The sequence below is a fragment of the Panthera leo genome, chromosome Y (assembly GCF_018350215.1).
Source record: "Panthera leo isolate Ple1 chromosome Y, P.leo_Ple1_pat1.1, whole genome shotgun sequence".
NCBI classification, from domain to species: Eukaryota; Metazoa; Chordata; class Mammalia; order Carnivora; family Felidae; genus Panthera; species Panthera leo.
In genome coordinates, this window is record NC_056697.1 from 6,933,625 (window position 1) to 6,956,495 (window position 22,871).

At 46.7% G+C, this 22,871-nt stretch overlaps 1 protein-coding gene across 1 annotated transcript in view; it reads left to right on the forward strand.

The window, feature by feature from the left end:
* Positions 1-22,871, forward strand: part of SHROOM2 (shroom family member 2) — a 154,768-nt gene that overhangs the window by 70,114 nt on the left and 61,783 nt on the right. Inside the window, exons 2-3 of the mRNA XM_042926557.1 lie at positions 2,046-2,197; positions 21,207-21,338. Coding sequence (XP_042782491.1) covers positions 2,046-2,197; positions 21,207-21,338 — 284 coding nt within the window. The remainder of the gene's footprint in view (positions 1-2,045; positions 2,198-21,206; positions 21,339-22,871) is intronic.

Here is a 22,871-nt window from a genome sequence, read left to right on the forward strand (position 1 = left end):
GAGCGTGTAATCTTGGGCAGGTGGAAATTTATTTACAACGTGTCTGTTACTGTGTTGGGATAAAATTGTCTAGACTTTTGAAGCCAGTTATTAACAAAAATATGAACCCACCCATTCGGTAAAGAAGTAGTCGTTTACTTGCATCGATGGTGTTGACTTGCAATGAATAATTGCTTGGTTAACCTGAGAGTTCAAACGTCGTCCTTAGATTTAAGCGGAGGTTTGAGGCAACTATCATTCACTTGCAGAACTGAGGCATGTAAGTTGCTTAGTACCCAGTTTTTTAACCCGGAGGAAAGATGTACTGCTCTACTGCTTGGTGAGGGCTTCGTAAGTAACTGTTAGGTTGGCCGCGGCAAACAGTCAGGCAGTGAGCTTTCAGACTGTACACAGATACTCTCACAAACGTTAACTTTGTTCACCGGTTTTCCTAGCAGTTTGTCAAGGTAATTGCTTTTTGGTATACAACTGGGGTTGGCAAACTGTTTTGTAACAAGCCAAGTAGTAAATATTCTTGGCTTTGTGGGCCAGGCTACTCATTGCTGTCCTGTAGCAATATGGAAGCAAGTGGGTGTGGTTCTATTGCAGTAACATTTTATTTACAAAAAAGGGGAGGGGGGGGGCGCATCTGGCTGGATTTCGCTCATGGGCCATAGTTTGCCAAGCACTAGTAGAGAAAGCAGGCAGGGTTAATTGCTGCTGAGATTATTATTACTGTATAGAAAAAAACTAGGTTTAGTATTTAAAGACCAAGATTTCTCGGGGCGCCTGGGTGGCTCAGTTGGTTAAGTATCTGGCTCTTGATTTTGTCTCAGGTCATGATCTCTTGGTTCATGAGTTTGAGCCCTGAGTGGAGCTCTGTGCTGACATCACAAAGCCAGCTTGGGATTCTTTCTTCCTCTCTCTGCCTCTCCCCTGAGTGTGCACTCTCTTTTTCTCCCTCTTAAAATAAATAAACGTTTTTAAAAATGCCACATGTTGCAGAATTCTTTTTATTTGTTTAAATGTTTAATTTTTTAAATTTATTTATTATGAGAGAAAGAGAGAGAGCACAAGTGGGGGAGGAACAAAGATAGAGGGAGAGAGAAGCCCAAGCAGGCTCCATGCTGCCTGTGCAGAGCCTGACACAGGGCTCGATCTCATGAACCATGAGATCATGACCTGAGCCAAAATCAAGAGTTGGATGCTTAACCGGCTGAACCACACAGGCGCCCCATTGTTCATTTATTTTGAGAGAGAGAGAGAGAGAGTGCAGGGGAGGGGCAGAGAGACAGGGAGAGAGAGAATTCCAAGCCGACTCCACATTGTCAGCACAGACCCCAATGGAGGGCTCTATCCCACAAACCGTGAGATCATGACCTGAGTCAAAATCAAGAGTCAGACGCTTAACCACCTGAAATGCCCAGGTGCCCCTGTAGGATCCTTTTTCTGTGAGCTATCCAGCAAGGGCAAATGCATAGAGACAGGAGGTGGGTTTAGTGGTGGCCAGGGCTGGAGGGGATCAGGAGGTGACTGCTCACGGCTACCAGGTTTCTTCTAGGTTTAGGACGTGATGGTTCCACAGTTCTGTGAATATACTAAAAAGTCATTCACTTGTATATTTATATGGGTGAGTTTGTGGTATTCGAACTCTTTCTCAGTAAAGCAGTTACAAGAATCTAGGCCTGGGATTAATGTATGAGAAACAGTACATAATAAAAATAATCCATCATTATTGTTTGGATAAAGGATTTCCAGAAAAGGGCCCTGTATCTTTAGATCCACCGTTTTGGGTCGTGCGTGTTCCGGAGCGCATGCGCTCTTTCCTGTTCCCTCGGTGAAGGTAGCCCAGGTCCCCGCAGAGGCAAGCGCTGGGTGAGGGATGTGTCCCTCATTCGTCAAATAGGAATCCGCGCAGCCTCAGGGCCTAGATGGGGTCCTGGCCGATCGCAGAGCCAGTCATAGAGCTGTGGGCGGCACACGTCACAGGCACGTTGCTCCTGGCTGACTTCTGGGGACTTGCTTTGCTTGTTTGGAGGCTCATGGCACGTGCCTCTTTGTTGCAGATTGAAGAAGGAAGTAAAGCTGCGGCAGTGGACAAGTTACTGGCCGGGGACGAGATCGTCGGCATCAACGACATTGGTCTCTCAGGGTTTAGACAGGAGGCGATTTGCCTGGTGAAGGGCTCTCATAAAACCCTGAAGCTGGTAGTGAAAAGGTAAGACCCACGCCTCGTGCCATTTTCACAAACAGAAGTGAGTAAAATAGCAAAAGGTGAAGCCAGGTCTGCTGATCTGCATCACTGCAAGCAAATCCCAGTTTGGACTTAAGAGGTGTGTGTGTGTGTGTGTGTGTGTGTGTGTGTGTGTGTGCGCGCGCGCGCGCGCGCGTGCGTGCGCACATGACCACAAAATTCTACTCCTTGGCCAAGGGTGAATCCAGCATCCAAAACTTAAAAGATGCCTTCTTCTAGTACTATGCATTGTTTATTTGATACATTAAGTGAATTTGAATGCTTTTTTCTTTTCTTTTTTTGATTTAAAATCAAGTTAGTTAACGTACAGTGTGGTCTTGGTTTCAGGAGTAGAACCCAGGGATTCATCGCTTACATATGACACCCAGTGCTCATCCCAACAAGTGCCCTCTTAATGCCCATCACCCATTTTCACCACCCCGATCAACCCTCAGTTTGTTCTCTGTATGTAAGAGTCTCTTACGGTTTGCCTCCCTTTCTGTTTTTATCTTATTTTGCCTTCCCTCTCCTGGGTTCGTCTGTTGTGTTTTTTAAATTCCACTTATGAGTGAAATCACATAATATTTGTCTTTCTCTGACTTATTTCGCTTAGCATCATACATTCTAGTTCCATCCACACTGCTCCAATGGCAAGATTTTATTCTTTTTCATCACGATGGAACATATTCCATTGTATACATAAACCACATCTTCTTTATCCATTTGTCAGTTGATGGACATTTAGGCTCTTTCCATACTTTGGCTATTGTTGATATTACTGCTGTAAATACTGGGGTGCATATGCCCCTTCAAATCAGCATTTTTGTAGCCTTTGGATAAATACCTAGTAGTGCAGTTGCTGGGTCAGAGGGTAGTTCTATTTTCAGTTTTTTGAGGAACCTCCATACTGTTCTCCAGAGCGGCTGCACCAGTTTGCATTCCCACCGACGGTGCAGGAGGGTTCCCCATTCTCCACATCCTCGCCAGCATCTGTTGTTTCCTGAGTGGTTATTTTAGCCACTCTGACCGGTGTGAGGTGGTATCTCATTGCGGTTTTGATTTGTATTTCCCTGATGATGAGTGACGTTGAGCATCTTTTCATGTGCCTGTTAGAATGCTTTTCTCTTTTCTTCAGCCATATGTAGGTTCTTATGTTAGAGAGCTGCACTGACGCTTCAGATGAAGTGTTATTACCTCTTGTTTCCACAAGGTGGCAGGCTACTGTGTTTTCGCCTTTGAGTGAAAATGGTGCAGGGCTGCCTGTACACTTGTCAGCTACCAGGACTTTCTAGCGCTGTGCTGAGGTCTGGGGGGAGCGCGCTGCCTGTTCCTGTAAATCAGATTGCAGAACTTTGGAGGACATGAAGTGGTTAGAAAAGTAGAATGAGGGGCGTGATGTTTTTATGCACAGGAGCGACCCTGAACCCCCATAAAGGTACTTGTGATTTCTTGTCTTCAAATAGAAGTAATTCTCTACCTTGCATTTTGTAGTTGGCTAATTCACACTAAAGTGTTTGCATGCCCCTCCTCTTTTTTTTTTTTTTAAGTGGAATTAGTGTATTCTTTCAAGTTTAACTGTAAATTTTAAAAAATAAATGGACTCAGGAGCCTGAGTGGCTCAGTTAAGCGTCCGACTTCGGCTCAGGTCATGATCTCATGGGTTTGTGGGTTCCAGCCCCGTGTCGGGCTCTGTGCTGACAGCTCGGAGCCTGGAGCCTGCTTCGGATTCTGTATCGCCCTCTCTCTCTCTCTCTCTCTCTCTCTCTTCCTTGCTCACTCTCTCTCTGTCTGTCTCAGAAATAAGTAAATAAACATTTTTTAAAAGTGTTAAAAAAAAATAAATGGACTGAAGCATTTACTTCCATTTTTAGTACAAGTAGACTTGAAAGCCTATTCCCAAAGGAATTCACTTTTTATTTTTTATTTTTTTTTAATGTTTATTTATTTTTGACAGAGAGAGAGACAGAGCATGAGCGGGGAAGGGGCAGAGAGAGAGAGGGAGACACAGAATCCGAAGCAGGCTCCAGGTTCCGAGCCGTCAGCACAGAGCCCGACGCGGGGCTCGAACCCACAGACCGCGAGATCATGACCTGAGCTGAAGTCGGACGCTCAACCGACTGAGCCACCCAGGCACCCCTCACTTTTTTTTTTTTGACTGAAACCATATCCAAGGAGGAGGCTCAGAAACAAGGAAGAAAAAACTCTACTTCATTGCCACACTGAATTAACAACTTCATTTCCAAGTGGTACAGACTACCCTCTCTGTAAATCAGAAAAATACACTCTTAGATGGGTAGTTTGGGAGCCCTTTGGAGAGGATGAGATAGGAGAGACACTGTCATATTGTATAATTATTCCTTTGTGGTCACATTAACAACCTTTCTAAGGCAGGATACGTGTTCTAGGATTTAGTGGCGCTTAGTGCAGTAATGATGATGCGAAGGGAAGCGTGCTCCACAGAGGTGAGCTGGGTGTTATCAACTGCCTCGGGGAGTCCTTACCAGCTCCCCAGCTGATTGAGGTTGCCCTCTGTCGTCTCTCATAGGAATCTGCGGGTTTACTTGAAAGTGAGACAGTAGTGTTTTTTTTAATGTTTATTTATTATTTGTTTTGGGAAGGAGTTCGGGGGGCAGAGAGAGGGAGGGAGAGAGAATCCCAAGCAGGCTCCGCTGTGCCAACGCAGAGCCCGACACGGGGCTTGAATTCACGGACTGTGAGATCATGACCTGAGCCAAAACCAAGAGTCAGACGCCTGACAAACTGAGCCAGCCCCCCTCCCCCGCCCCCTGAGGCGCTCCCTGAGATGGTAGGCTCTGGCTGTCTTGTTGGCAGAGATCTAACAGTTAGCAAGACCCATCGGTGAGATTGTGGGGAACCAGCATGTATTTGATACAATGCCGATTGGACTACAGGTTAGACAGACTTTCCGGCGAGTAGTTTGGCGACATGTTTCAAAAGGCAGGTCTTGGACCCACAGTTTTCGTTTCTGGGATCCTAGATACTCAGCAAAGGGAAATTACTGAAATGAATTAGAGACCACCCAAACTGTAAAGTGCTGCTGTTACAAATGATGTCAGCGTTTCCTGACATGGGAAGGCGCCCCACGAAGTCCAGGTGAGCAGAACACATAAGAGCAGTCAGAGAACCGTGTATGTCCCATTCTTACAAGGTTGGTCGGTTGGTTTGTTACGTATGCTTCACGCCAGCATGCAGCCCAGCATAGGGCATGAGCCCAAGACCTGAACTGAGATCAAAGGTCCGATGATTAAGGGGGTTCCTGGGTGGCTCAATCGGAAGCGTCTGCCTTCGCTCAGGTCATTATCTCATGGTTCGTGAGTTCGAGCCCCATGTAGGTTCTGTGCTGACAGCCCGGAGCCTAGAGCCTGCTTCGGGTTCTGTGTCTCCCTCCTTCTCTGCCCCTCTCCCACTCATACTGTCTCTGTCTGTATCTCTCTGTCACTCTGTCTCTCTCTCTCTCTTTTAAAAATAAACATTAAAAGAAAAAGATGGGACACCTGGGTGGTTCAGTTGGTTAAGCATCTGACTTTCGCTCAAGTCATGATCTCATGGCTTGTGGGTTTGAGCCCCGTGTCAGGCTCTGTGCTGACAGCTCAGAGCCTGGAGCCTGCTTTGGATTCTGTCTCCCTCTCTCTCTGCCCCTCCCCTGCTTGTGCTCTCTCTCTCTCTCTCTCAAAAATAAATAAACATGAAAAAAAATTTTTTTTAAAAAGAGTCAGACATTTAACCCACAGAGCCACCCAGATGCCCCCTGTTCTTAGTTTTAATTTTTAAAGATATTGTGGTACAATACATATAACAGAAAATTTACCATCTTGGGAATGCAAGCTGGTGCAGCCACTCTGGAAAACAGTATGGAGATTCCTCAAAAAACTAAAAATAGAATGCAAGCTGGTGCAGCCACTCTGGAAAACAGTATGGAGATTCCTCAAAAAACTAAAAATAGAACTACCCTATGACCCAGCAATGGCACTACTAGGCATGTATCCACAGGATACAGGTGTGCTGTTTCAAAGGGACACGTGCACCCCTATGTTTATAGCAGCACTATCGACAATAGCCAAAGTATGGAAAGAGCCCAAATGTCCATCGATGGATGAATGGATAAAGAAGATGTGGTACATATATACAATGGGGTATTACTCGGCAATCAAAAAGAATGAAATCTTGCCATTTGCAATTATGTGGATGGAACTGGAGGGTATTATGCTAAGTGAAATGAGTCAGTCACAGAAAGACAAATATCCTATGACTTCACTCACATGAGGACTTTAAGAGACAAAACAGATGAACGTAAGGGAAGGGAAACAAAAATAATCTAAAAACAGGCAGGGGGACGAAACAGAAGAGACTCCTAAATATGGAGAACAAACTGAGGGTAACTGGAGGGGGTGTGGGAGGGGGGATGGGCTAAATGGGGAAGGGGCACTAAGGAATCTACTCCTGAAGTTGTTGTTAACTATATGCTAACTAATTTGGATAAAAATTAAAAAAAATAAAAAATAAAAAAATAAATAAAAGTATATTTATCATGGTGAGCAATAAAAAAAAATTTACCATCTTAAACATTTTTAAATGTACATTTAAGTAACGTATTACTTATTACTTTTATAGAACTTTATAAATTATATTATTATACTCACAAGTTATGTTTATAACAATAAAAACTAGCATTAAAAAAACTCACTGTATTTTTATTTTAATTTTTTATATTAAATTTTTTTTTCTTAACTTAAAACAATTTTTAAATTAAGTTTATTTTGAGAGAGACAGTGTGAGTGGGGTAGGGCAGAGAGAGAGGGAGAGAGAGAATCCCAAGCAGTCTCCACGCTGACAGCACAGAGCCCAGCACAGGGCTTGAACTCGTGAGACCATGACCTCATGATCTAAGCCTGAAACCAAGAGTCGGACACTTTAACCAGCTGAGCCCCCCAGGCACCCCAGCTCATTGCATTTTTAAAGAGGAAAAGCTTTGGGGGTTCAGTGTGCCTGTGCTCGTAGGAGTCAGCAGGAGGGTTGGTCCCCAGGAAACCGTCAGCTGTGCACCCTGTTCTGTTCTAGGCAGTGCCCCAGAGAAGGTCTGTTTATTGCTCTGTGATCGGGACAAGAAGAAGGACCCTAAGAAGGCGGGTGTTGGAGTGCTGGCTACGATATATTTTAAGGCTAACATGTATTCTGCATTTATTCAGTTCTTAAAGTAACACCAGGGTGCAGTCGACTCCCCGGGCTCAGAAGGGCATTGGGTGGCCCAGGGGCCTTGCACCTCTGTTGTGCGTCTCCGGAGAGCAGCACTGGCACTCACTGCTGATCTTGGGCTTCTTTGTATCATACACGTTCTTGTGCACTTAACGCCTGTATCCGCAGAGATCGTTCTGGGTTGACTGCGCTGAGGTCTGAGTCGCGATTTCTCTTAACGACCCCACGCTGCTCCACAGTCTGGATCCTCCGCTGTTCTACAGAACCTCTGTAGACGGATATTTCTGGTGCTTCTGGTGAAAGCCTGTAACTGCAGCATGTGGTGTCTCTGTACCCGAGTCCGTGTACCTGTACGTACAGGTCGTTGCAGTCCATTTCCAACCTGGGGTTCTTGAATCAGAAGTTGGGGGAGCACGAACTGTGATAGCCACCTCCAAATTTCTCGGACCACTTTTCAGGCTCATGTCCACTCTAGCAGAGGTTATTTTCAGTTTAGTTCTGTACTCTTTTCAAATGTGATGGGTGGAAAATGGCTTCATTGGTTAAATGCGCATTTTTAGGGCACCTGATGGCTCAGTCAGTTAAACATCTGACTCGATTTCGGCTCAGGTCATGATCTCACGGTTTGTGAGGTTGAGCCTCGCATCTGCGCTGTTAGCGTGGAGCCTGCTTGGGATTCTCTCTCCCTCTCTCCGCCCCTCCCCTTCTCTCTCTTATGCACACTCTATCTCAAAAGTAAAATAAACATTTTTAAAAATTCAAAACAATTTAAATGGGCACTTTTCATTATGAATGAATTTGGGCGTCTTCCCATATCTTTAGAAGCTTTTTTTTTTTTTTTAAGTAGAGGAACATCTTTAAGGATATCAGAATGATCTGAATTCTATTCCAAGCAAAGCATCTATGCCACAGAGAACTGGTCAGTGGAGGGACAGGGAGGAGATGCAGGGCGCCTGCTAGCTGACGGAGGTGACAAGTTATCTAAATTTTTTTTAACATTTATTTTTGAGACAGAGAAAGACAGAGCATGAACGGGGGAGGGTCAGAGAGAGGGAGACACAGAATCTGAAACAGGCTCCAGGCTCTGAGCTGTCAGCACAGAGCCCGACGCGGGGCTCAAACTCACGGACCGCAAGATCACGACCTGAGCCGAAGTCGGACGCTTAACTGACTGAGCCACCCAGGCGCCCCAGTGACAAGTTATCTAAAAGACTGTTGGGGAGAAGGAAGAGACTTTTGCCCCGAAGGATTGATGGGAGCCACTGTGTAGAACTCCACTTTTGGATTCTGTATGTCCAGTTTTCTTTAAATGAGGGGTGCACAGGATAATTTTCTGGTTAAGATGGGAATTAATATTTTAAGTAATATGTATAACAAGATAATGATTGTTCACTTCTGTTTTTATGAAAACATATTTTATTTTGATCATTTTTAAAAATATATATTTGACATATACCATTGTGCAATTTGAAATACTTTTTTTTTTTTTTTTTCAACGTTTTTTATTTATTTTTGGGACAGAGAGAGACAGAGCATGAACGGGGGAGGGGCAGAGAGAGAGGGAGACACAGAATCGGAAACAGGCTCCAGGCTCCGAGCCATCAGCCCAGAGCCTGACGCGGGGCTCGAACTCACAGACCGCGAGATCGTGACCTGGCTGAAGTCGGACGCTTAACCAACTGCGCCACCCAGGCGCCCCTGAAATACTTTTAATAACACTTAGGTATTACAAAATTTTTAAAAATAACTTTGTATTAATTTTTAATACGATATGTCGATATTATTTTTTACCTAATAGAAAAAAGTCTAAGGGATGCCTGGGTGGCTCAGTTAAGATTCCAACTCTTGATTTCAACTCAGGTCATGATCCCAGGGTCATGGGGTGGAGCCACATATGGCTTTGTGCTGAGATTCTGTCAGTCTCTTTGCCCGTCTCCCCTACTTGCTCTCTCTCTCTCTCTCTCTCTCAAAAAAAAAAAAAAAAAAATTAAAAAGTCTGAAATGGTGCTTTGTTCAGAAACATGAATGAAATTCTGTAACCTGGTTAATTAGTTAGTATTAGGGTCTGTTGCTGTCACCCAGCACATGGCAACTCACTGCTATAAAATCCTGAAGATGCTCAGAGGAAGGACCACTAAAACTTCAAACTGAGTTTTACATTGTCCTTATTACAGAGGCACCAGTAGGTACTTTTAAAACAATTTCTCTGGAACTGGTAACGTGTATTCTTCTCTGCCGAAATTTAAATCTGTGTTTAAAGCCTGCCATTCTCCTCTTTCTCCATCCCCAGGCAACCACTTATCGGACTTCTGTCTCACAGATCAGTTAGCATTTTCTAGAACTTTATGTACAGCTCCAAAGTAGATCATGTACTCTTAAAAATACGAACAAACAGACAAAACCCGACCAGTTTATAGAAAAGCACTCTGGGGGCGCCTGGGTGGTTCAGTGGGTTAAGCATCTGACTTCAGCCTAGGTCATGATCTCACAGTTTGTGAGTTCGAGTCCCACATCGAGTGAGCTCAAGCCCTGCTTCGGGTGAGCCCTGCTTCTGTTTCTCTCTGCCCCTCACTCACTTGTGCCCCCTTTCTCTTTCTCTCTCTCTCTCTCACTCTCTCTCTCTCTCTCTCTCTGTCTCTCTCAAAAAAAAAAAAAAAAGGCACTCTGTAAATTATTCATAGACTGAACCACAAACACATAAATATCCTGTGTTGCCCTGCCCGAGAGTATGGCCGAATGATGAATTAGCTTGCTCAACTCTTATTTAACTTGATTGTACTCCCAGCCCGTCCTCAGAGGCCCAGAGAAGGGCTGACATTTATGACAAAGACTGAGAGTGGCCAGTGCAGGTATGGTGGTTCTCGGAGGTTCTGGGGAAATGTACCTCTGTGCAAACTACATACCCAGAGTTTCATGAGTAGAAACAGCGGTTCACATGCTAACTCCTTCCTGCTAGTATATCTCTTACCCGTAGGCTTGTTTTGTTTTGTTGTGTGTGGTGATCAGGGGAGCGAGTAGGCAGGATGGGATTGAGGGGGGCCGCTTGGACAAAGCCGTGGCGTCTGGTTTCCTGGGCCGTGGGCAGTGCTATCTTGTCATCGCTTAGGAGCCGGGAAGGGAAGGTGAGTCAGGAGGTGCGAGCGGCTCTTTATCTCTCCCTGTGAAGTTTCTTTCCCAGACACAAGAGAGAGAGCGCTTCCTTTCTCCCCGTGTGGGGTCAGCTGGAAACAGAGACCTGTAACCGTGATCCCCACCAAGTGCACATCTGTTCTCCTGCACGATGCCCAGGTGGTCAGGGAGGGGGCGGGGGTGTCTGCCCGGGAGTCAGGTGAACTGTTAGGCCATGAAGAGAGTCTGAGCCGAAAGCTCCTTCCTAGATCTTCCCTCCGGGCTACTCTGTTGTTCCGACTTTGCTTGGCGGAGGAAGGAAGTGCTACTCACTGGAAAGTTCGGGGCGGATGCGGTAACCTTTTCTTCTGTGTCGCTGACAGTCGTCATCTGCACCTTTGTCCTGTGTGTCCAGGCCACCTCCCTGGGAGGGCTGCCTGGCGGGTCTGGAGTGGCTCCTGTGCCCGTGTTTTCACAGACAGCCACGGCTGTTGTCCTGGGCAGGCACAGAGGGTACACCATGGCCTAAGATGGGCTCGGAACAGGTGAACACCAGAAACCGGGTCACTTGTGGCATTTTCCCGATCCTACTAGCCAAGTAGATCAGCCTCGGTTGTGGGAGATGTGCTCAGGGTCTGCGTGATGCGCACAGCGTGTTGGGAAAGGGGGCGTCTTGCTCAGACCTGGGGTTAAGGCTGCTGCGCTCTGATCGTATCGAATGTGCACTGAAATGGCATGAAGAGTGCTGGGACACAGTCCTCCTCTCTCTCTTTGGAGGCAAAATTACCATAGCCTCAGCTTCTAAAATGTACATATAATTTCAAATATCCTCGGGAAAATTTCTTTTGAATACCACGCTATCCATTACTTTGGAAAGCTTGCAACTGCTCTGGCTTTTTTTTTTTTTCAACTTCGTATGGGAACAGATAGTTTTGGTTACAACGAAGCACGCCTGCCCACCTCATCATTTATGGTACTCTCAAACCATCATCCGGTGTTGCAGGTAGTTTTGCCGGGTCCGGATTATCGATAGGGTTGGTTCATGTGATTTTCTGCCTCTTTGCCGGCGGCCTTAAATCCTTTTGTGTCTCTAATTACAGCCCCTAAGCTTGCGTTCAGGAGCAGATTAACACCCAGGGGTAGAGGTTCTTCGCTGGAGGCTGAAAGGGTTAGCCAGACTTCGGGCCGAGTTAGAGATTTCAAGAAAGCGGCTTTCAAGTCTAGTGACAACAGCTGTGCTCGCTACGAGCACATTTCTTGCAGCCTGCTTTGTTTTCTGGATGCCACTAAGCTGCAGTGAACTCCGCACCGCCCCTGTGTTGTGCTGGGAGCCCCTCTGCTCCTGGCTCCTTGGAGCTATCCTGCAGCAGGTGGGTCTGCACGCAGCCCTGACATTGGTTGGCAGCGATGTTCTTGGAAGCAGCTATGGGTGGCGATGCGGCAGGGTTACAGGCAGGGCTAGGGCGTCGGCAGGCTTCATTCCTCCCCGCTTCCCTCCCAGGAGCTCTTCCTGGGCCAGAAACCATATATGTGTTTTGCTGGAGGGTGTGTGCCTTGGTGGGGGTGTCGGCAAAAACCTGTGCTTTTGAAGGGTCTGCCATCATTTGTTCGAGTCTCAGGGGAAAAGTTTCTATTTCGAGCATGTTGGGGGTTACAGCCGTTTGCAAATGCTCATTTTCTTATTAGACAGAGGAAACCCAGAGACTTACGCTGGACAGACACCCTGTCTTGGAAGTGTTTTCCATTGTTTGTTATTAAATGGAATCAGGAGAAAAAAGAAAACCATGCAGATCAGAGTTGTTTTATTTTGGGAAAAGTTGCTTCTATTCCAATTTAGGCTCATTATATATGGCTTGAACAATTTAATCAGGTGAATTTCCAATTAAGTGAGGTTATTTCTTATTCTAAGTCAAATAGAAAGTGGAACAAAGTTAAGATTTTGTTTTTCATTGCAAAGCGTGTAAGTGATGTTTATGAAGTTTATCGTGCAAACATCGATGGTTTCTGATATGTTAAGACATGCAGAGAAAGGTTTTTTTTTTTTACTTCTTTCATATATGACTCATCAGCACTGTTGCTAATGCTTAGAGCTATTTGTAATTAGTTTTACTAATGGTTGCACATTTGAATATCCTGAGTTTCTTTGCCAGAAAATCCGTTCTCTTGAAATGTAGCCAGTAGGTTGGGCTGGCGCCCTTCTGAAACACTCAGTTGAACTTGCTCGGGCATTAGTCCCTCGAGGAGCTGTACTGTGAACACAGGTGGGTGAGATAGTCTTTTTTCCCCTTTTTTCTTACATGAATAGATGTATTGACCTGAAGATTTTAAAAGTTAGTAGAAAAGCCAAATCGTTTTGGTCTGCTCCAGTTCTGCCTGTGTTCATTATGTGACATTAAAAAAATATATGTATCTTTTTAATGTTTATTTGAGACAGTGAGAGGGGGAGACACAGAATCCCAAGCAAGCTCTGTGCTGTCAGCACGGGGCCCGAAATCAAGAGTCAGACGCTTTACCGACTGATCCACCCAGACGCCCCCGTTATGTGACATTTCTGCACAGGCTTCTCTGCGGAAGCACCCGGGAAGAGCGCCGAAGGCTGAAAGACGAACCATGCACCCGCCCTTACTGGGGGAAGGGGAAGGACGAGGGGTGCCCCGGGCCCGTGGAGAGGCGCCTGCCTCTTTCGTCCTGTGGGAATGCTGCCTCTCAGCCTGGCGTTTGTTCCAAATGCAGCTTTGATGTCCTGTATCAGTCTCAGCTCTGTAGGCCATTTGGGAATTTTTATCTTAATTCTTCTCATGTATAAAGGCGGGAACTCTGTGGCTCGCATCCCATAGGACTATATGGATTCAATCCAGCATGACATCACCGTCCACAGCAGTATGTTGTCTGACCACCGCCGGGGAAGGGAGCCCTTTGCCGTTTCTCGAGTGCTCGGCCCTGTGTCTTCATACATTCGTGTAACGTGTTAGAAGCGCTCCGTGCAATCATACCATTAGGTCCTGCCGTCCAGGAGCTGCCTGCTGAGGGTGCTGTCATAGGCCTGGATTGGGAAAGCTGTGACAGGTGGTGAGCCAACAGATGTGAGGAGGCCGGGAAGCAGACTGCAGCAGAGTCTTACCTGAGGCTGGGCCACTGACCTGCCCTTGGAAGGCTGAGCCAGGTTTGAGCCGCAAATCTGGTCCTACGTCGGCAATACCAGGGAAGGGCAGAGGGGGTGCAGGCAAACGGACTGCAGGGGGACGGGTGACTAGGTGGCTGGGGGCAGAACGGTGCTGGCCCTGAGCTTGCCTCTGAGCTGCCGGGAGGGCTAGTGCAAGGCCACCAGCCTGCCCACATGTGTCTCCAGCTGATGCCCACGCTGCTGGCCCAGGGGCACCCTCCAGACCACAGCTTGGCTAGATGCCTGAGAATGTGGGAGCTTGGGCTCCTGTGGCAGCTGCGAGCAGTTGAAGGTTCCGGAGTGAGAGCAAGAGCTGTCTAGAGCAGCGTGGCTAGGAGATTGATCTGGCAGGAGGTAGACAGACCAGCAGAGGGAGAGGCTGCTCAGGACGTAGTCATCCACAGGCTTGGCTGGGTCAGAACAAGGTTCATTTTGTGTTTGTAGAGTGCTGGTTTTTATGTGTTTCCTTTTGAAGGACTAAAAAGGGTGCTTGCAGTCACCCTCTCCAGTGTACAACCCCCCCACCACCTTCCACCTCCCCTGCTGGCCTATACCCCCTCCTTTCCTTGAATTCTAAAGTCTTCACACAGGGCTGTTCCCCTCACCCACGGGTCACCGAGGCACCTTTGCAGTCCTGCCCAGACCACCCCTTCTCTGAAATCCAGGCCTCTTCCCCCCTCAGGCCCCCTGATTCTTTTCTCTAAGATGCCCCCAATGGATCACTATTGATTTCCTCCCCCCAAGGAGCCTTCCCCAACCCCAGGGTTGCCTAAAAGCCCCAGATCCCATCATAACCCCCGGCACAATGCACACCCAAAGCCAAGGCACCTGGCCTCCCCCTCTGGACTCCTGGCCTCCCAGCCAGTGGGTCCGGTACAGTCAGGCTGACGCAGCTTGTGGTGACCAAGCACAGACTGTTTGTTTTGTGAGGTGGTGCCTGTTGGCTTCATTCTAAAAGGCTATGAAAATAACCCAGCAGTCACGAAATTTTTTTTTAGGCAAGGAAGGGATTCTGTTCTTTATGAGAATGACAAACATTTCACTGAAGCATTTATTTTAATAATTCCTTTTTTAAGAGAGAGAGTGCACACGAGCAGGGGAGGGGGGCAGAGAGAGAGGGGGACACAGAATCTAAAGCAGGCTCCAGGCTCTGAGCTGTCATCATGGAGCCCGATGCAGGGCTCGAACTCACGAACCATGAGATCATGACCTGGGCTGAAGCCAGACGCTTAACCGACTGAGCCACGCAGGCGGCCCTGGATTCATTCTTAATTTTAAATGATATGCTAGCATTTTTCATATTTGTGGTGTAAACCCTGTCCTTCCAAAAATCCCCCAAAGACTACCTCGCTCATAAAATTATTTCTAAAAATTGAAGTAAATTTTTATTAATCTTGGTATGTAATTTGTGGGAAAGGCTTCGGGGGAACAACCCTCATTAGGATGAATAATTTCATCTGTAGGAGCAGAAAATGTTCGTAGCCAGTACTATGGCTTTTCTGTATTTATATGAAAGGAATAGTAAGCACTGATTAGAGGTGCCATTTGGGAAGAGTGACAGTGGCATGAGAGAATACTCCCAAAACCAGGCGGGCCGCAGAGTGAAATGGAGACACGGAGTCTGCAGGCTTCTCCAAATTGTCTAGAGACAGAGAGGAGGTCATGCAGAGGGCTGTCTTTAGATCATGGCTTCTTTTCCTTGTGCATCTTTTTGGCCTTTTAATTTTTAAATATTCCATATTTTCTACAATAAGCATGTGTTTTAAGGATTCCAAACATCAACAGCCGTTTGAACAAACAGGATTCCTTTCCTACATACACTGGGCTGACCCTGGCCCGGTGTGAGCACGGACGAAGCCCCACTGCCTATCCAGTGATTCTGGGATTGCGCAGCCCCAGGCTCAACGTGGGGCGTTGCTGGTCCGTCTGTCACATCCCTGCCCGCAGCACCTGCTCAGAAGCAGGACCTTCGGCGTCTCTGGGTTGGGCTGCACAGGCCTTTGTGGCTCTAGCGCCCCCATTCGCCCCTCATGGCTGTTTGCGAGGCCAGAAATCACCCTCTGTGTTTCTCCCTCCCAGAATGGGCTTCCTTACCGGTCTCTCCAGTTGGCTTACATCTGACTGCGGCCAAGGAGGGAGCATTCTTTCGGTAGCATCCCTATTCATTCCTGTTGGATATTTGTCTTGGGGCTGTCTCGACCATAGCAGACATCCCACAGGAAGGAGTGATTTGGGACTGGTTTGCTGTATGCCATTTTGCATTTACTCCCTTCTTTTTTTTTTATTTTATTTATTATTTTTTTTCCAGAGGGAATTTTTTTTTTTTTTTAATCTTTGTAATATAATTTACTGTCAAATTGTGTAACATACGGTGTGTAAAGCGTGCTCTTGGTTTTTGGGGTAGATTCCCATGGTTCATCGCTTACATACAACACCCAGTGCTCATCCCAACAAGCGCCCTCCTCAATGCCCATCACCCATTTTCTCCTCTCCCCCCCTCCATCAACCCTCAGTTTGTTCTCTGTATTTAAGAGTCTCTTATGGTTTGCCTCCCTCCCTCTCTGTAACTATTTTTTTCCTTCTCTTCCCCCATGCTCTTCTGTTAAGTTTCTCAAGATCCACATATGAGCAAAAACATACGGTATCTGGCATTTTCTGACTCATTTATTTCACTCAGCATAATACCCTCCAGCTCCTTCCACGTTGCTGCAAATGGCTGGTTCCATTCTTTCTTATTGCCAAGTAGTACTCCATTGTATATATAAACCACATCTTCTTTATCCATTCATCAGTTGATGGACATTTAGGCTCTTTCCATAATTTGGCTGTTGTTGAAAGCGCTGCTGTAAACATTGCGGTACATGTGCCCCCATGAATCAACACTCCTGTATCCTTTGGATAAATTCCTAGTAGTGCTATTGATGGGTCATAGAGTAGTTCTATTTTTAATTTTTTGAGGAACCTCCACACTGTTTTCCAGAGCGGCTGCATCAGTTTGCATTCCCACCAACAGTGCAAGAGGGTTCCCGTTTCTCCACATCCTCTCCAGCATCTATATAGTCTCCTGTTGTGCATTTTAGCCACCCTGACCAGTGTGAGGTGGTATATCAGTGTGGCTTTGATTTGTATTTCCCTGATGGTGAGTGACGTTGAGCATCTTTTCATGTGTCAGTTGGCCATCTGGAGGTCTTCTTTGGAGAAGTGTCTGTTCATGTCTTCCACCCATTTCTTCAGTGGATTATTTGTTTTTCAGGTTCTGAGTTTGATAAGTTCTGTATAGATTTTGGGTACTAGCCCTTTATCCGATATGTCCTTTGCAGATATCTTCTCTCATTCCGTCGGTTGCCTTTTTGTTTTGTTGATTGTTTCCTTCACTGTGCAGAAGCTTTTTATCTTGATGAGGCCCCAATAGTTCATTTTTGCTTTTAATTCCTTGTCTTTGGTGATGTGTTGAGCAAGAAATTGCTGGGGCTGAGGTCAAAGAGGTAGTTGCCTGCTTCCTCCTCTAGGGTTTTGATGGCTTCCTGTCTCATGTTTAGGTCTTTCATCCATGTTGAGTTTACTTTGTGTATGGTGTAAGAAATGGTCTAGTTTCATTCTTCTGCATGTTGCTGTCCAGTTCTCCCAGCACCATTTGCTAAAGAGACTGTCTTTTTTCCATTGGATACTCTTTCCTGCTTTGTCAAAGATTAATTGGCCATACATTTGTGGGTCCAATTCTAGGTTCTCTATTCTGTTCCATTGGTCTATGTGTCTGTTTTTGTGCCAATACCATACCGTCTTGATGATTACAGCTTTGTAATAGAGGCTAAAGTCTGGGATTATGATGCTTCCTGCTTTGGTTTTCTTTTTCAATATTACTTTGGCTATTCGGGGATTTTGTGGTTCCATACAAATTTTAGGATTGTTTGTTCTAGCTTTGAGAAGAATGTCGGTACAATTTTGTTGAGATTTCATTGTATTTTATTATTACTTTAAAAAAATTTAATGTTTATTTTTGAGACAGAGAGACAAGAGCATGAGCAGGGGAGGGGCAGAGAGAGGGAGATACAGAATCTGAAGCAGGCTCCAGGCTCTGAGCTGTCAGCACGGATCCCGATGCGGGGCTTGAACTCACAAACGGTGAGATCATGACTTGAACTGAAGTCAGACGCTTAACCAACTGAGCCACCCAGGCACCTCTGTATTTTATTATTTAAAAAAAATTTTTTTAAGTTTATTTACTTATTTTGTGTGTGAGAGAGACAGAGGGAGCAGGGGAGGGGCAGAGAGAGAGGGAGAGAGAGAGAATCCCAAGCAGGCTCTGCACCATCAGCACAGAGCCCGATGTGGGGCTTGAACTCACGAGCCGTGAGATATCATGACCTGAGCGGAAGACAAGAGTCACATGCTTAACCAACTGAGCCACCCCGGCACCCCGCATTTACTCACTTCTAATGCTCATGGCTCTGCGGGTGGCCAGGGTGGATACCACTAAGAACCAAGTGTGGCATAGTGGTTTCACCCAGGCCCTCAAACTGGGGACTTGTGCTCTCCTGTCCTGGCACATCCTGTGGCCTGTGCACTCCTCAGGGTCCCCACATTTCTGGCGGCTGAATGGCTTAAAGCCACCTGAGTGTGTATCTTGTGCGAGAAGAAAGCCCACGATCTTGTGAAAATGAAGACCTTAAATCTGTTCTTGTTTCTGTTCATCTGGGTCTGTCTGAAACGCAGCCAGAGGGACAGTGGCTGTGTGAGACCACTAGGTGGCGCCAGAGAGCTCTTTCCCCACAGGCTGCCAGACCAGCATCCTCACAGCATTGTGATTGAATGAACACTTTTGGGTCCAGAACGTCGTCCTCCCTCTTATTGGCATGAATCCAGCCGTTTTAGGTAGTCAGAGGGGCTGAGAAACAGAAGGTAGCTGGAACCTTCCCAAATACATTCATTATGCACTAGGAAATTCAAAGGACCTGATGAAAAGCCCATTATGTTTTAGGAAAACGTCACTATCCCCAATAGCCAGAATATCCTTATGTGTAGCTTATAGGTACAACCTTTTCACTGGGTGATTTTTTTTTTAAAAAAGCTCTTAATTTCTACTGTGGTTGTCAACTATGTCTTCTTGAAATAGACATGCATCTATATGTGTTATCTTTTTATTTTATTTTTTAATGTTTAGCTGTTTTTGAGAGAGCAAGAGACAGAACATGAGCAGGGGAGGGGCAGAGAGAGAGAGAGAGAGAGAGAGAGAGAGAGGGAGGGAGGGAGACACAGAATCCGAAGCAGGCTCCAGGCTCTGAGCTGTCAGCACAGAGCCCGACGCGGGGCTCGAACTCACAGACTGTGAGATCATGACCTGAGCCGAAGTCGGCCGCTTAACCGACTGAGCCACCCAGGAACCCCTGTATTGTCTTTTTAAAAAGGAGGGAGTGTGTGCACTCTTGGAGCCCTGCTGCCCACCCCCCCAAGTCAGCCAGCACATACCCCAGTCTTGCCATGTGCTGGGTTGGAACATGTTGCCACAGATTATAAGGCATTTTCTTTTTCAGGCTTCCTTTTTTTATTTGTTTCCTTTGCCTCCACTCTCAGTCTAGTTTATTTCTTTCATTAATTAAGTATAAAGGAAGATGAAACACATCCTTGATGCGATAGCACAGAAAATGCCACCTGAACACGAGACTCTCGTAGCCAGAACCTTCCTTACGAGGATTTGGAGACACTCGACGAGGTACACTTTGGGATTGCAATCCCCTTACTTCTGTGGTGTGATGAAGTTGTCTGTTTTTTTGCTCTTGTTCATGGGGAAACTCCTGAAGTCAACACATTCCACATTTTGCCACCCATCTACTTTTCCTCCTTAATTATGAGTTGTCAGAACGTTTTTACTTTAACGTTTATGTATTTGTTTTTGAGGGAGGCGCAGAGAGAGAGAGGGAGAGAGAGAGAATCCCAAGCAGGCTCCACACTGTCAGCGTGGCTGGAACACAGGAACCGTGAGGTCACGACCTGCGCCGAAATCAAGAGTCAGACACTTAAGTGACTCGGCCACTCAGGCGCCCCGTGAGTTGTCAGAAGGTTTAAGTCATACATACTTTTCAGATTTCTTTAATCCTCTTTACTACTGTTTTGAAAGAGCGTGTGTGTGTTAGAACACACGAGCCGGGCAAGGGCAGAGGAGGAGAGAGAGTCCCAAGCAGGCTCCACACCCAGCCCAGAGCCCATCGTGGGGCTCAATCTCATGACGCTGGGATCACAACCTGAGCCGAAGTCAAGAATCAGACGCTGAACTGACTGAGCCACCCAAGCACCCCGGGTTTCTTTAATATGCTTTTAACATTAATATCCTTTAATGTCTTTGCCTGCCTGGAAGAATGTCTGCTCTCTGTCAAGCATCTAGAGAGGCTCGGTTTGAGCCTCTTGAGCTGCAGACTGGCCACAGTGAGCAAGTTCTGTCCCAAATTGGAGACGTGGAGACATGGAGACTGGGAGAAGCAGGTGCGTGGCTCTCCTCACACACCACCGTTTTCTTGGATGCTCTGTGAACATTTACATGGCAGCTGTAGGGATTTGCGACTGAACCTCCCTTATCATTCCCAGGCGGTGTAGCCAAAAAAAGAATAAGCCACCGATGGGAGGGTGCGGACAGGGACGCAGGAGCCCAGGAAGACGCTGCATACTGTGTTCACAAGTCCTCGCTGAACGGACTAGAGCCGTCGTTCTAGGGCATCATGAATTCACACGATGGGGACCCTTAGCTGACTTCACAGGCACTTGAGAGGCTCAGAGGAATGAATGCGCCTCTGCTAGTCTCAGTTAATGTCAAGATGTCTGCGTTTACTTAGTGAAGTGAGTAAATAGAAGTCATCCAGGGACGCCTGGGGGTCAGTCGGTTAAGCATCTGACTCTTGATTTTGGCTCAGGTCGTGATTTCACGGTGCAGGAGTTGGAGCCCTGCAATGGGCTTTGTGCTCACAGTGCAGAACCTGCTCAGGATTCTCTCTCTCTCTCTCTCTCTCTCTCTCTGCCCCTCCCCTGCTCTCTGTCTCTCTCTCAAAATAAATAAATAAACTTTAAAAAAAAGGAAGTGGTCTAAACTGTGTATGACCCGGCTGAGCTGGGGACCCCCTGCACTTCTCTCTAGTGCATCTCTCCTCCTCAAGGAGGCTGACGGCTGTGTGCCTAGCTATGCTGAAACAGGAAAGACAGAAGAGTCCTTCCGGGGTCCTACTGATGGCTGAGGCGAGGACAAGATTTATTTACCTGTTTAGAGCAAAAATTGAAGAATAAGGCTTAGTTCACATTTTGGAGCTCATGACTCTCACTCTGCCTTAGGATGGGTTCTGCATTAATTAAAGTTAACAATTTTTCATATCCAGATACCGTGGAAAGCCCCGGAAGCAATGCTATCAGTCACGCGGGAGTAGCTGTAACATATTTCCGTGTCTCACTCCCGTCTTGGCACAGGGTTGTCCTTTATTTGCAATTCCTGAGTTGTCTGCGTTTTTTTTGTTTTTTTGTTCTTTTCAGGAAGAATGAACTGAGCTGGAGGCCTCACTCCTGGCATGCCACCAAGTTCTCTGATAGCCACCCCGACACATCAGCATCTCCGTTCCCCTCTGCCAGCTCCTGTCCTTCCTGGCACGGCCGTCACCACCCCAGGTAGGCACTGTTTCCCACTGGGATGGACGGTGTTCGACATTCCACCAACGTCCATGACCTCCCAGCCCTGCCACAACAGCACCTTTCTTGACTTCAGCGTGATTTTCTTTTCTTTTCTTTCCTTTTCTTTTTTTTTTTTTTTTTTTTTTTAACATTTATCTGTCTTTGAGACAGAGAGACAAAGAGTGAGCAGAGTTGGGGCAGAGAGAGAGAGGGAGACACAGAATCTGAAGGAGGCTCCAGACTCTGAGCAGTCAGCATAGAGCCCGATTTGGGGCTTGAATTCATGAACGGCGAGATCATGACCTGAGTCAAAATCCTATGCTTAACCAACTGAGCCACCCAGGCACCCCTCTTTTTTTTTTTAATTTATTTATTTTGAGAGAGAGAGAGAGACACCGTGCCAGTGGTGGAGGAGCAGAGAGAGAGGAAGAGAGAGAGAATCCCAAGCAGGTTCTGCACTGTCAGCGCAGAGCCCCATGCAGGTCTCTAACTCACAAACGGTACAATCATGACCTGAGCCGAAATCAACAGTCAGAGGCTTTTTTTCTGATGAGGAAAAGCTGCTGACACACCATTACCAGTAGAAATGTCTAAATTCTTCACTGGGTAGGTAGGTGTCCAAGCCTTGAAAACAAAAACTAGGGGCACCTGGGTGGCCCAGTTGGTTAAGCGTCTGACTTCGGCTCAGGTCATGATCTTGTGGTTTGCAAACCCCATGTCAGGCTCTATGCTGACAGCTCAGAGCCTGGAACCTGCTTTGGATTCTGTGTCTCCCTCTCTCTCTTCCCCCGCCCCTGCCCACACTTTGTGTCTCTGTCTCTCTCTCTCTCTCTCTCTCTCTCTATGTCTCTCTCTCTCTCTCTCAAAAAAAAAAAAAAAAAAAAATTAACATTAAAAAAAAAGAAAACAAAAACTAAAACACCAAGGGCAAGGATGAACAAGTGTGCTTTCTCATTTATGTTGTTTAATAAATCAGGAGCTTGGGGACTTACCTTTTTGGGCTGAATCCCTTTGGGCCAGCCAGGTCGGTAGTCCTGAGCTGAGTGGGAGGGCTGTCCGTCCACCCATGTGCCTACAGCAACCACCCTTCTTCTGAGACTTTTATGTGCACATTAGAAGGCAGAAGCGGGGTGCCTGGGTGGCTCAGTTGGTTGAGCCTCTGACTTGGGCTCAGGTCATAATCTCACGGTCCGTGAGTTCGAGCCCCACGTTGGGCTCTGTGCTGACAGCTCGGAGCCTGGAGCCTGTTTGAGATTCTGTCCCCCCGTCTCTCGCTGCCCCTCCCCCCTCACACTCTGTCTTTCTCTGTCTCTCAAAAATAAATAAACATTAAAAAATCTTAAGAAAAAGAAGACAGGCTCTGCCTAAGGGTTCGGCAAGTGTATTCCAGCGAGGCTCCCAGGCCGTTCTCTTAAGCATCAGCACCCTCTCCCCAGCCCCCAGGGCTCTCCTTATAGAGGAAATCAGGGCTTCACAGCCCACATGCCAGGGTGCCATCCAGCCTCGGGGGCCCAGGGGTGCTTTCCCACT